This window comes from Sinohyriopsis cumingii, chromosome 15, assembly GCF_028554795.1.
Source record: "Sinohyriopsis cumingii isolate HCF-2022 chromosome 15, ASM2855479v2, whole genome shotgun sequence".
Classification (NCBI taxonomy): domain Eukaryota; kingdom Metazoa; phylum Mollusca; class Bivalvia; order Unionida; family Unionidae; genus Sinohyriopsis; species Sinohyriopsis cumingii.
In genome coordinates this window covers 99127682-99141377 of record NC_142975.1, presented here as the reverse complement: position 1 = coordinate 99141377, position 13696 = coordinate 99127682, and the positions used below count along the sequence as shown (strand labels likewise).

The 13696-nt window shown below is 34.2% G+C and overlaps 1 protein-coding gene across 3 annotated transcripts in view; it reads left to right on the top strand.

Annotated features, from left to right (window-relative positions):
* The window catches only part of LOC149782379 (uncharacterized), a 225994-nt gene that overhangs the window by 143158 nt on the left and 69140 nt on the right, over nucleotides 1-13696 (top strand). For 2 of the 3 annotated variants that reach the window (XM_089933773.1, XM_089933772.1), the window contains exon 7: nucleotides 4624-4659. The exons of the other annotated variant lie outside the window; for it this stretch is intronic. In XM_089933773.1, the coding sequence (XP_089789899.1) occupies nucleotides 4624-4659 (36 nt within the window). The remainder of the gene's footprint in view (nucleotides 1-4623; nucleotides 4660-13696) is intronic. 3 annotated transcript variants of the gene reach the window in all.

Here is a 13696-nt window from a genome sequence, read left to right as displayed (position 1 = left end):
AGAAATATCAAGTTCATGCCTTGTGCTTTAGATGTCCGATAATGTTGTGTCATCAGCATAGAGATCTGTATATGAAATTGGGTCCTTTAGTAAAAGTGGCAGGTCATCAATAAATGATATTAATAGCAATGGACCTATAATTGAGCCTTGTGTGACTCCATATCTAATGTTCCAGGTTCAGACAAAACATCTACAAATACAGATCCTATTATCCAACATTGGTCAATTACTTGAAACCATTTATCAGTTAGCTGGATCATAAAAATGTCTCACATGAATCATTCAGTATAATATATATATAGTACACATGATAACAAGTACATAATGGTTTTTACTTTCGACACACTAAATATAATAACGGTAGTATTTAATATAATAACGGTAGTATTTATCGCAATAGCTGTATTACTTGAACTCCTTTTTTTTGCACTGACACAAGATCCAGAAAATACTGTTTTAATGGATCATGTTTTGGTGTGCTGTATCAGACGTACCCGTAGGTGCTCACGTAAACCTCTTTTGGGGGCTTGTTCAAGCATTATGGATGATGGATGAGTCCTTTCTATTGTGAGCAATGGTTAGACACTTCAGTTTCAGAAACAACCCTCTTTACTAATGGCTCCCATGTTCTTTAACTCGTGAAATTAAGGGAGAAGATGCACACCCGTTTGTAGACTGTGGCAGTCAAGTGGGTCCATAAAGGTAAACCTTCTGTGTCCTACACCTGAATCCTCCTGGTCACCAAGAAAAGTGGGAAATTTTGTATCATAATCAACCTATTATAGTTAACATTGGTTCTTCTGGAGGAGTATTTCAAGATGGAGACCAGTTCCTTAACATGGAATGCAATACGCCCATCTCCATTGACTATCAGGATACCTATTTGCACATTCCAATATGTCCTCCTTATTAAAAATACCTCCAGGAAAGTTTTCAATTCTTCAATTCACCTGATTTATGAGAGTAGTATAATCTTACCTGTGATTACCGGGAACTCCAATTCTCCAGTGTTTTGACAGCTGGCTAACCCACGATATTCAGGTTCAGTCCTTTCATCAGGATCTGTCCTAGTGTTGGTCCATAGTATCCCGGTTGGGCTCTTTTACCCACCCTCCAAAGGTCATAGCTCAGTCATCACAGGACAACTCAGGGACTCTCATCCACATTATCCACCTTCATGCTTGGCTCAGACAATCTACATACCAGAACAAGTTTTCAGGCCCAGTTACCAGTTGCATCAATCAGGCCAGGAAAGTTTTGACATACAATTATATGATGCCAGATGGACAATCTTCTGTGATTGGTGAACATATATTAATAGCTGTCCCTCTGTAACTTCCAATACTGCTTTCCTTTTGTTCCTTTTCAAGAGCAAACTATATCCAGTAGCAACTATCAAGGGCATTGGAGCTGTCATTGCTGACAAACTTTCATTCCCTTGGAGCTCAACAATCTGTTTGAATTTGCACCTTGCTGATCTCATTAAGTATTCTGAGCTGCAGTCTTCTGCTCTTTTATGCCCAGATGGAAGCTATATTATGTTTTAGCATATTCAATGTATCAGTCAAGACCCATTTTTGACCACTATGAATCTATCTTGTGTATTAGTATATTCAAAGTATTAGTCAAAATGTATGTCTGGAACCAGGTTATAGTTTTAAGTGGTTTTCTTCTTATTTTTACATTCAAAAACTTGTACACATCTCATTCAAATAATGCAATACATTACATAGTCATACTACATATATCATTCAATTAATGCCATCGATTACACAGTAATACTACATATATCATTCAATGGTAAATACTCATAGCCATAATACTTGTGTCGCTTAAATAATGGCATGCATTACTTATGCTTTGGTGGACCTAGTAGTTAGAGTATCCACCTTGTATGCGGAAGGTCACGGGTTTGAACAACCAGCTAAGTCATACCAAAGACTTATACAAATGGTAATAACAGCTACCTCGCTAGACACTCAGCACTAAGATGTTGGTGTTCGCATGCAGCTTGATGCCCCAGTACTAGATATCACTCTAAACTGCCATAATGCAGACATCTTAGCGATATGACTGAACATATTTTAAAGCTACATTAAAATTCCAATGACACACACACTAGTATCCATACTACATAACAATCAAATAATGCCATGCATTGCTGAGTCCTAATACAAATAATGCCATGGATTGCCGAGTCGTACTACAATTAATGTCATGCATTGCTGAATCATAATACATGTATCATTTAAATAATGTCATGCATTGCTGAGTCATACTACAAATAATACCATGCATTGTTGAGTCATACTGCAAATAATGCCATGCATTGCTGTCATGTTACAAATAATGCCATGCATTGCTGAGTCATGCTACAAATAATGCCATGTATTGCTGTGTCAAACTACACGTATTATTCAAATAATGACATGCATTAAGCAATCATACTACACATATTATTCAGATAATGCTATGAATTGCTGAGTCATACTACAAATAATGCCATGCATTGCTGAGTCATACTACATCTATCATTCAGATAATGTCATTCATTACTCAGTAATACTACGTATATCATTCGGATGATGCCTTGCATTACAGTCGTGCTAAATATAGCATTCAGATAATGCCATACATTACTCAATCATGCTACATATATCGTTCGAGATAATGGCATGCATTACTCAGTCATACTACATATATCATTCAATGCCAACTACTCATAGTCGTACTGCTTGTGTCACTTAACTAATGGTATGTATTACTTGTAGTCACATGATTGATTCGGTGGCTCAGTGGTTAGAGTGTGCAGGTGGTCACATGTTCGAATCCCGACCGAGTCCAACCAAATACATAAAAATGGTACTAACAGTTGCCTCGCTAGGTGCTCATCATTAAGTAGTTAGTGTTGGGAGTGGTCAGCCTGGTGTTAGGACAATGTGACTGGGTGGGACATTATTCCACATGTCTGCTGCATAATGCCCCAGTGCTAGACATCACTATAAACGAGGACACTGTATAAATCGTAGCGATATGACTGAAAAATTATTAAACCTACGTTAAAAATCCGAATCACACAAACACACACACACACACGCACACACACACACACACACACACACACACACACCAACAAACACTCACTTGTAGTCATGTTTCGTATATCATTCCAATAGTACCATGCATGGCTCAGTCATACTCAAGCACTTACAGCAGCTGATTTCTCTGTTGTCCCCACAATATTGATCATTTTCTTTTTTTCATATTGCTAATACTCTTTTCACTTCTTAAAAATCATGCAGAAGCTGAGATGATGTGATGGCCTTTTATCCATTGCCCTTTAACACAAGTTTATTAGTGTTGCTTCTACCAAGCGACTATCAGGATTGCTATAAAACTTTGCAAACACATTCATCCAAAGTCTAGTTCCCATATGGGATCGTCCCCCACTCATCCTCCATGACCACCCTAGCATACATCTGAATTTGTTGTTAACAGTAAACCTGTAGACAAAAAGAATTGTCCGTGTTTATACTATAAAAGATAGAATCTCAGTCACTTGATTCTTTGTGACATTGTTTGAATTCATATCACATATCACAGCGAAGCACATTGCTGAACAATAGACAGAACAATATTTATTTGACATATACATTTGTCATTAGTTGCTATTCGAATTCATTTAAGATTAAGATTCATAAACTTTCTACAGAATTTATCAATTTCATAAATTTCATTGTAATGAACACAAATATAAGATTTTATTTTATCACAATGAAAACAAGTGACCCATATTTTTCTGACAACTACATTCATGTATTGAAATGAGTTTGAAATACATTCTTAATTCTCAGTCATTACATCTTTTACTTACACGAATTCATTACAGCATTTGTCAAGTTAGTATTTTTTTAAAAATTTAAAACAAAATTGTGATGAGTGAGCTTAAAAGAAAGTTTGAACATAAACGTATGAAAAGAGTATAACAAATTTGGAATGCTACTGCAAGGTTTGGACCCGCAGCCTCTTGTTTGGCAGCTGGGGCACATATACAAATGTGTGTGTTTATATACGAGATATCATATTGTAACAATTATGATATCGTTTTATTAAATCAACAAACACTTGTTTTGTGATAATAATTTATAATTATGCCTAAAGAAGGACAGCTCATAGTACACTTGACACAGATTTTATAATCATGTGTAAAGGAAGACATCTCATCATTGTGTACTTGATACAGATTTTATATATGTGTAAAGAAAGACAGCTGATTGTGTACTTGATACAGATTTTATAATTATGTGTAAAGAAAGACAGCTCATTGTGTACTTGATACACATGTTATAATTATGTGTAAAGAAAGACAGCTCATTGTGTACTTGATACATATGTTATAATCATGTGTAAAGAAAGACGGATCATGGTGGTGTACTTGATACAGAATTTCTAAGTATGTGTAAATACAGTTCATAGTTTACTTGATACAGACTGTATAATTATGTGGAAAGGAAGACGGCTCATATATACTTGACAGAGATTTATAATTATGTGTAAAGAAAGACAGCTCATTGTATACTTGATACAGACTTTATTATATGAATATGACTTGTTTATTTGCAGCCAGTAGTACTAGCTCTACAAAAACGTTTACTTCAGGTATGATATGCATGTACTCTGCTGCACTTTATGTACCATTCCAGCTGTTATAATGAGTAGAAATCTTAAAACGTTATGCTTCCCACCTTTAATGGCTTGTCTTTTCACTTTATTTAATTCCTTAAACTTTGAATATAATTTCATCCTCAATTTGGTGCCAATTTGCATAAATTTTACAGGTGATACAAACATTTAATTTAAACATCCACTGTACAGTGATCCTTATATCGGAAAATAGAGTTTCCCAATACATTAACTTGTGTTACAGTTTACACAATTGCTACAAGCAATGGATTCAAAATACCCACTGTACAATGATCACTGTGTGGAAAGAAAAATACGGTCCCTACACAAATTATTTAAGTCCCAGTAACAATATGCTTTGTAAAACCACAAAAATTGATACCCAAGAAAATAAATGTCAAATTATTAATTAATTAGTTTATTCTACTAAACTGTGCTAACTTATGTTATTAACTTGATGGCTTACAATACATTCTTGTTTATCAGATTTGCCCCTGTAAAATGATTGCAATCCAGCTGTCCCTTCCTAATATATTCATACAAACCTGCTACAAAGTGATGGTTCTAATATTGAGGCAACTTAATGTTACTTGCTTAGTATACATTGATCCTAATTCATGTCTTCTCCCAACTCAAAACAAAAAAACAAAAACATGCTGCATGATATAACCAAGGGTGTAAATTCACCCAACTAAAAATGACAGGTTACAATTTCTGACTCAAGTGAATGCCAGGGCTGATCATTTTTTCTCTTCACTTAAAACTATACTGAAAGGAAACTAATAGCATGTAGTATTATGGTGCCATTTCTGTGTAAGAAGCAAACTGAATACCTTTTATCTACCACTGAAAGAACTTCAGTTGGAAATTAAACACTATGTCAAACATGGTAACCATTTCAAGCAAAGGAGTGTAGTAGGTGAAGCTGACTATATTGCATCGGGTGAGTTGATTGATGGCTGATATATATGCAATTACGCATGTAAAATGTATGAACATGGATCATAATTGGTATGTATGTAGGTATGTATGTATGCATGTATGTATGTATGTATGTATGTATGTATGTATGTATGTATGTATGTATGTATGTATGTATGTATGTATGTATGTATGTATGTATGCATTTATGCATGTATGTATTTATGCAACCGCTTTGGTAGCCTAGTGGTTAGAGCGTCCGCCTCGGATACAGGAGGTCGTTGGTTCGATCCCCGGCTGAGTCATACCAATGACTTACAGAAATGGTACTAATAGTCTCGCTTGGCGTTCAGCATTAAGAGGTTAGTGTTAGGACTGGTCGACCTGGTGTCCGGATAATGTGATTGCGTGGTACATCATGTCACACGTCTGGGGCATGATGCCCCAGTGCTAGAAATCGCTGTAAACCACCACACTGCAGACATCGTAGCGATATGACTGAAAAATTGTAAGAGCTACGTTAAAAATCTAAATCACACATACACTCACACAAACATGTATGTGTGTATGTCAACAATTTGAAGATAAGAATTACAGTTTAAATTACACACATTTTCAGAAAGTAAAACCTTCATGATTGTCTGACTCCCACCTGACAAACGATTTGGACCAAATTGAACTTCAAATACCATACAAGTTGTATTACTTTCTTCACTTCGTGTCGAAAGAGTTTCTTTCTTTTTGTCCAAAGATTGAATGTCTTGTAGCTCTTAAGTTTGTAGTGTGCATGCTTAGTATTGTACACAGCAAAGATTTACCGATTTAATGTCCATCTGGCTTAAATCTTTCATTGAGATCAATGCATCTATATAATTTTAATTAGCTTTAAAGAATGATCTGACAATGATTACAGTGTAATTAATGTTAATTTCCATAACAACATTAACTTAATTACAACTGTTCATTTGTAGCAAGCACACCTAAATCAACATGTATTGCAGTGTGTGTTGTACCAACTTTCACATATACATGTATTCATTTATCAGTCCAAGCTTTCCGTTTCATAGATATTTCGACACACGACTCATTCTCATTTACATGGCAGTTGTTTTTGTGTGTGTTTGACTAGTTACTATTACATTAAAACTTACACAACTCAAATAGGTTTCCACCTGTACATCAAAAAACAAGATTGGATTTGGCTTTCAAACTTATATGTATCAGTCAAAATGCAATATTGTTTATGAGGCTCAGACACAATATAATATATGCTAGGTTCTAACGTGATTGCTGCCTTCAATATATCAGTCAAATTAAAGGATTGGTATTGGTTACAGTTCTAATCGCATCAGTCAAGTTATATATTTTGTTGTTGCTTGGAATCTTCAGTGCATCATTCAGCTTACATGTTTGGTATTGTTTACAGTCTTCAGTGTATCAGACAAATTACATGTTTGGTGTTGCTTACATTATTCAGTACATCAGTCAAATTACATGGTTGGTGTTGCTTACATTATTCAGTACATCAGTAAAATTACATGGTTGGTGTTGCTTACATTATTCAGTACATCAGTCAAATTACATGGTTGGTGTTGCTTACATTATTCAGTACATCAGTAAAATTACATGGTTGGTGTTGCTTACATTATTCAGTAAATCAGTCAAACTACATGGTTGGTTGTGCTTACAGTCTTCAGTACATCAGTCAAACTACATGTTTGATGTTGCTTACAGTATTCAGTACATCAGTAAATTACATGTTTGATGTTGCTTACAGTCTTCAGTACATCAGTCAAATTACATGGTTGGTGTTGCTTACATTATTCAGTACATCAGTCAAATTACATGGTTGGTGTTGCTTACATTATTCAGTACATCAGTAAAATTACATGGTTGGTGTTGCTTACATTATTCAGTACATCAGTAAAATTACATGGTTGGTGTTGCTTACATTATTTAGTACATCAGTCAAATTACATGTTTGGTGTTGCTTACATTATTCAGTACATCAGTCAAATTACATGTTTGATGTTGTTTACAGTCTTCAGTACATCAGTAAAATTACATGTTTGGTGTTGCTTATATCATTCAGTACATCAGTCAAATTACATGTTTGATGTTGCTTACAGTCTTCAGTACATCAGTAAAATTACATGTTTGGTGTTGCTTACATTATTCAGTACATCAGTCAAATTACATGGTTGGTGTTGCTTACATTATTCAGTACATCATTAAAATTACATGTTTGGTGTTGCTTACATTATTCAGTACATCAGTCAAATTACATGGTTGGTGTTGCTTACATTATTCAGTACATCAGTCAAATTACATGTTTGATGTTGCTTACAGTCTTCAGTACATCAGTCAAATTACATGGTTGGTGTTGCTTACATTATTCAGTACATCAGTCAAATGACATGGTTGGTGTTGCTTACATTATTCAGTACATCAGTCAAAGTACATGGTTGGTGTTGCTTACATTATTCAGTACATCAGTAAAATTACATGGCTGGTGTTGCTTACATTATTCAGTACATCAGTCAAATTACATGTTTGATGTTGCTTACAGTCTTGAGTACATCAGTAAAATTGCATGTTTGGTGTTGCTTACATTATTCAGTACATCAGTCAAATTACATGGTTGGTGTTGCTTACATTATTCAGTACATCAGTCAAATTACATGGTTGGTGTTGCTTACATTATTCAGTACATCAGTAAAATTACATGGTGTTGCTTACATTATTCAGTACGTCAGTCAAATTACATGTTTGGTGTTGCTTACATTATTCAGTACATCAGTCAAATTACATGGTTGGTGTTGCTTACATTATTCAGTACATCAGTAAAATTACATGGTTGGTGTTGCTTACATTATTCAGTACATCAGTAAAATTGCATGGTTGGTGTTGCTTACATTATTCAGTACATCAGTCAAACTACAAGTTTGGTGTTCGTTACATTATTCAGTACATCAGTCAAATTACATGTTTGATGTTGTTTATAGTCTTCAGTACATCAGTCAAATTACATGGTTGGTGTTGCTTACAGTCTTCAACGCATGAGTCCAATTGCATATTCAGTATTGCTTACAATCTTCATTGCATCAAATTACATATTTGGTGTTGCTTATAGTGTTCATTGTGTCAAATTATATGTTTGGTGTTAATTACAGTCTTCTGTACATCAGACAAATTACATGTTTGTTGTTGCTTACAGCCTTCAGTGCATCAGTCAAATTACATGTTTGATGTTGCTTACAGTCTTCGGTGCATCAGACAAATTACATGTTTGGTGTTGCTTACAGTCTTCAGTACATCAGTAAAATTACATGTCTGGTGTTGCTTGCATTATTCAGTACATCAGTCAAATTATATGGTTGGTGTTGCTTACATTATTCAGTTCATCAGTAACATTACATGGTTGGTGTTGCTTACATTATTCAGTACGTCAGTCAAATTACATGGTTGGTGTTGCTTACATTATTCAGTACATCAGTCAAATTACATGTTTGATGTTGCTTACAGTCTTCAGTACATCAGTCAAATTACATGTTTGATGTTGCTTACATTATTCAGTTCATCAGTAAAATTACATGGTTGGTGTTGCTTACATTATTCAGTACATCAGTCAAATTACATGGTTGGTGTTGCTTACATCATTCAGTACATCAGTCAAATTACATGGTTGGTGTTGCTTACATTATTCAGTACATCAGTCAAATTACATGTTTGATGTTGCTTACAGTCTTCAGTACATCAGTAAAATTACATGGTTGGTGTTGCTTACATTATTCAGTACATCAGTCAAATTACATGTTTGGTGTTGCTGACATTATTCAGTACATCAGTCAATTTACACGGTTGGTGTTGCTTACATTATTCAGTACATCAGTAAAATTACATGGTTGGTGTTGCTTACATTATTCAGTACATCAGTAAAATTACATGGTTGGTGTTGCTTTTATTATTGAGTACATCAGTCAAATTACATGTTTGGTGTTGCTTACATTGTTCAGTACATCAGTAAAATTACATGGTTGGTGTTGCTTACATTATTCAGTACATCAGTCAAATTACATGTTTGATGTTGCTTACAGTCTTCAGTACATCAGTAAAATTACATGGTTGGTGTTGCTTACATTATTCAGTACATCAGTCAAATTACATGTTTGATGTTGCTTACAGTCTTCAGTACATCAGTAAAATTGCATGTTTGGTGTTGCTTACATTATTCAGTACATCAGTCAAATTACATGGTTGGTGTTGCTTACATTATTCAGTACATCAGTCAAATTACATGTTTGGTGTTGCTTACATTATTCAGTACATCAGTCAAATTACATGGTTGGTGTTGCTTACATTATTCAGTACATCAGTCAAATTACATGTTTGATGTTGCTTACAGTCTTCAGTACATCAGTACAATTACATGTTTGGTGTTGCTTACATTATTCAGTGCATCAGTCAAATGACATGGTTGGTGTTGCTTACCTTATTCAGTACATCAGTAAAATTACATGGTGTTGCTTTCATTATTCAGTACATCAGTTAAATTACATGTTTGGTGTTGCTTACATTATTCAGTACATCAGTCAAATTACATGGTTGGTGTTGCTTACATTATTCAGTACATCAGTAAAATTACATGGTTGGTGTTGCTTACATTATTCAGTACATCAGTCAAATTACATGGTTGGTGTTGCTTACATTATTCAGTACATCAGTCAAATTACATGTTTGGTGTTGCTTACATTATTCAGTACATCAGTCAAATTACATGTTTGATGTTGTTTATAGTCTTCAGTTCATCAGTCAAATTACATGGTTGGTGTTGCTTACAGTCTTCAACGCATGAGTCCAATTGCATATTCAGTATTGCTTACAGTCTTCATTGCATCAAATTACATATTTGGTGTTGCTTATAGTGTTCATTGTGTCAAATTATATGTTTGGTGTTAATTACAGTCTTCTGTGCATCAGAGAAATTACATGTTTGTTGTTGCTTACAGCCTTCAGTGCATCAGTAAAATTACATGTTTGATGTTGCTTACAGTCTTCAGTGCATCAGACAAATTACATGTTTGGTGTTGCTTACAGTCTTCAGTACATCAGTAAAATTACATGTTTGGTGTTGCTTACATTATTCAGTACATCAGTCAAATTACATGGTTGGTGTTGCTTACATTATTCAGTTCATCAGTAACATTACATGGTTGGTGTTGCTTACATTATTCAGTACATCAGTCAAATTACATGGTTGGTGTTGCTTACATTATTCAGTACATCAGTCAAATTACATGTTTGATGTTGCTTACAGTCTTCAGTACATCAGTACAATTACATGGTTGGTGTTGCTTACATTATTCAGTACATCAGTAAAATTACATGGTTGGTGTTGCTTACATTATTCAGTACATCAGTCAAATTACATGTTTGATGTTGCTTACAGTCTTCAGTACATCAGTAAAATTACATGGTTGGTGTTGCTTACATTATTCAGTACATCAGTCAAATTACATGTTTGGTGTTGCTGACATTATTCAGTACATCAGTCAATTTACATGGTTGGTGTTGCTTACATTATTCAGTACATCAGTAAAATTACATGGTTGGTGTTGCTTACATTATTCAGTACATTGGTAAAATTACATGGTTGGTGTTGCTTACATTATTCAGTACATCAGTCAAATTACATGTTTGGTGTTGCTTACATTATTCAGTACATCAGTAAAATTACATGGTTGGTGTTGCTTACATTATTCAGTACATCAGTCAAATTACATGTTTGATGTTGCTTACAGTCTTCAGTACATCAGTCAAATTACATGGTTGGTGTTGCTTACATTATTCAGTACATCAGTAAAATTACATGGTTGGTGTTGCTTACATTATTCATAACATCAGTCAAATTACATGTTTGATGTTGCTTACAGTCTTCAGTACATCAGTAAAATTACATGGTTGGTGTTGCTTACATTATTCAGTACATCAGTCAAATTACATGTTTGGTGTTGCTGACATTATTCAGTACATCAGTCAATTTACATGGTTGGTGTTGCTTACATTATTCAGTACATCAGTAAAATTACATGGTTGGTGTTGCTTACATTATTCAGTACATTGGTAAAATTACATGGTTGGTGTTGCTTACATTATTCAGTACATCAGTCAAATTACATGTTTGGTGTTGCTTACATTATTCAGTACATCAGTAAAATTACATGGTTGGTGTTGCTTACATTATTCAGTACATCAGTCAAATTACATGTTTGATGTTGCTTACAGTCTTCAGTACATCAGTAAAATTACATGGTTGGTGTTGCTTACATTATTCAGTACATCAGTCAAATTACATGTTTGATGTTGTTTATAGTCTTCAGTACATCAGCCAACTTACATGGTTGGTGTTGCTTACAGTCTTCAACGCATGAGTCCAATTGCATATTCAGTATTGCTTACAATCTTCATTGCATCAAATTACATATTTGGTGTTGCTTATAGTGTTCATTGCGTCAAATTATATGTTTGGTGTTAATTACAGTCTTCAGTGCATCAGACAAATTACATGTTTGTTGTTGCTTACAGCCTTCAGTGCATCAGTCAAATTACATGTTTGATGTTGCTTACAGTCTTCAGTGCATCAGACAAATTACATGTTTGGTGTTGCTTAGTCTTCAGTGCATCACACAAATTACATGTTTGGTGTTTCTTACAGTCTTCTGTGCATCAGTCAAATTACTTGTTTGGTGTTGCTTACAGTCTTCTGTGCATCTGTCAAATTACATGTTTGGTGTGGCTTTCATTCTTCAGTGCATCAGTCAAATTACATGTGTGTTGCTGCTTACAGTCTTCAGTACATCAGTCAAATTGCATGTTCGGCTCTGAGAATCAGTCTTCATTTTATCAATCAAAATGTATTACTTGTTTTGGCTTAAAGTTAGTAGTGTACTAGTACACATAGAGGATTGATTTTGGCTTTAATCACATTATTATATCACCCAAATAATGCCATGCATTACTCAGTCGTGCTACATATATCATTGAACAAATGCCATACATTACTCATTCATGCTACAATAATCATTCAGATAATGCCATGCCTTTCTCAGTCATGCTCCATATATCATTGAAGAAATGTCATGCATTACTCAGTCATGCTACATATATCATTCAAATAATGCCATGCACAACTCATAATCATATTACATATACCATTCAGATAATGTCATGCATTACTATGTCATACTACATATATCATTTAAATAATGTCATGCATTACCCAGTTATAATACACATATCTTTCAGATAATGCCATGCACTAGTCATACTCATGCTACATATATCATTCAAATACGGTCATACATTGCTTAGTTATTCTGTAGTCAACTGCAGCAGTTGGTTTCTGTATTGTTCCGCACAATCAGGGGATCCTTTGTTTTTTCTTAATGCTAATACTTTTTGTTTCGATTTGTTTAAAATGATTTAAAAGAATGAGATTGTTTGATGGCCTTTCATTTATTGCCCATTAGTACAAGTTACAACGCTTTTCTTCAGTGATCTGACTCAAGGTCTTATATATGAAACATTGTGAAACCAATAATTTAATCACAATTCAGGAGCTAATTTATTTCCCTAAAATACAAGTGAACATTAACAAAGATACAGTATTTCGAATTAAATCCCGAAAAATCATAAATGTCCTTTCATCACGTCCAAGGATTAATACAGAATCTTCTGAATGAATTCCAATAGTCTTGATTGTCCTGATATGGCAATAGTCTTGAGTGTCCTTATATGCCAATGATGCATTCCAAAATGTCATTGATTGAATTCAGGAAATTCCAAAGTAATGTGTTAATCTAAAAGTTAATAAGCACTCAATTAATTCTACTGAATAATTTCAAAATATATTCCTGATCAAATTATTTCTGATTTCAACAACACAGCTGTAAGCTCAGTAGAATCTTAGAGATTGATTTTATAAGGAAAGAATGCTTGTTTACCAATCTCACTATGTATATGTATACACATACCACTTTTCCTATGAAACAACATATTTTTTTTATTTCTTTGGCAAGCTAAGTTTAATTGT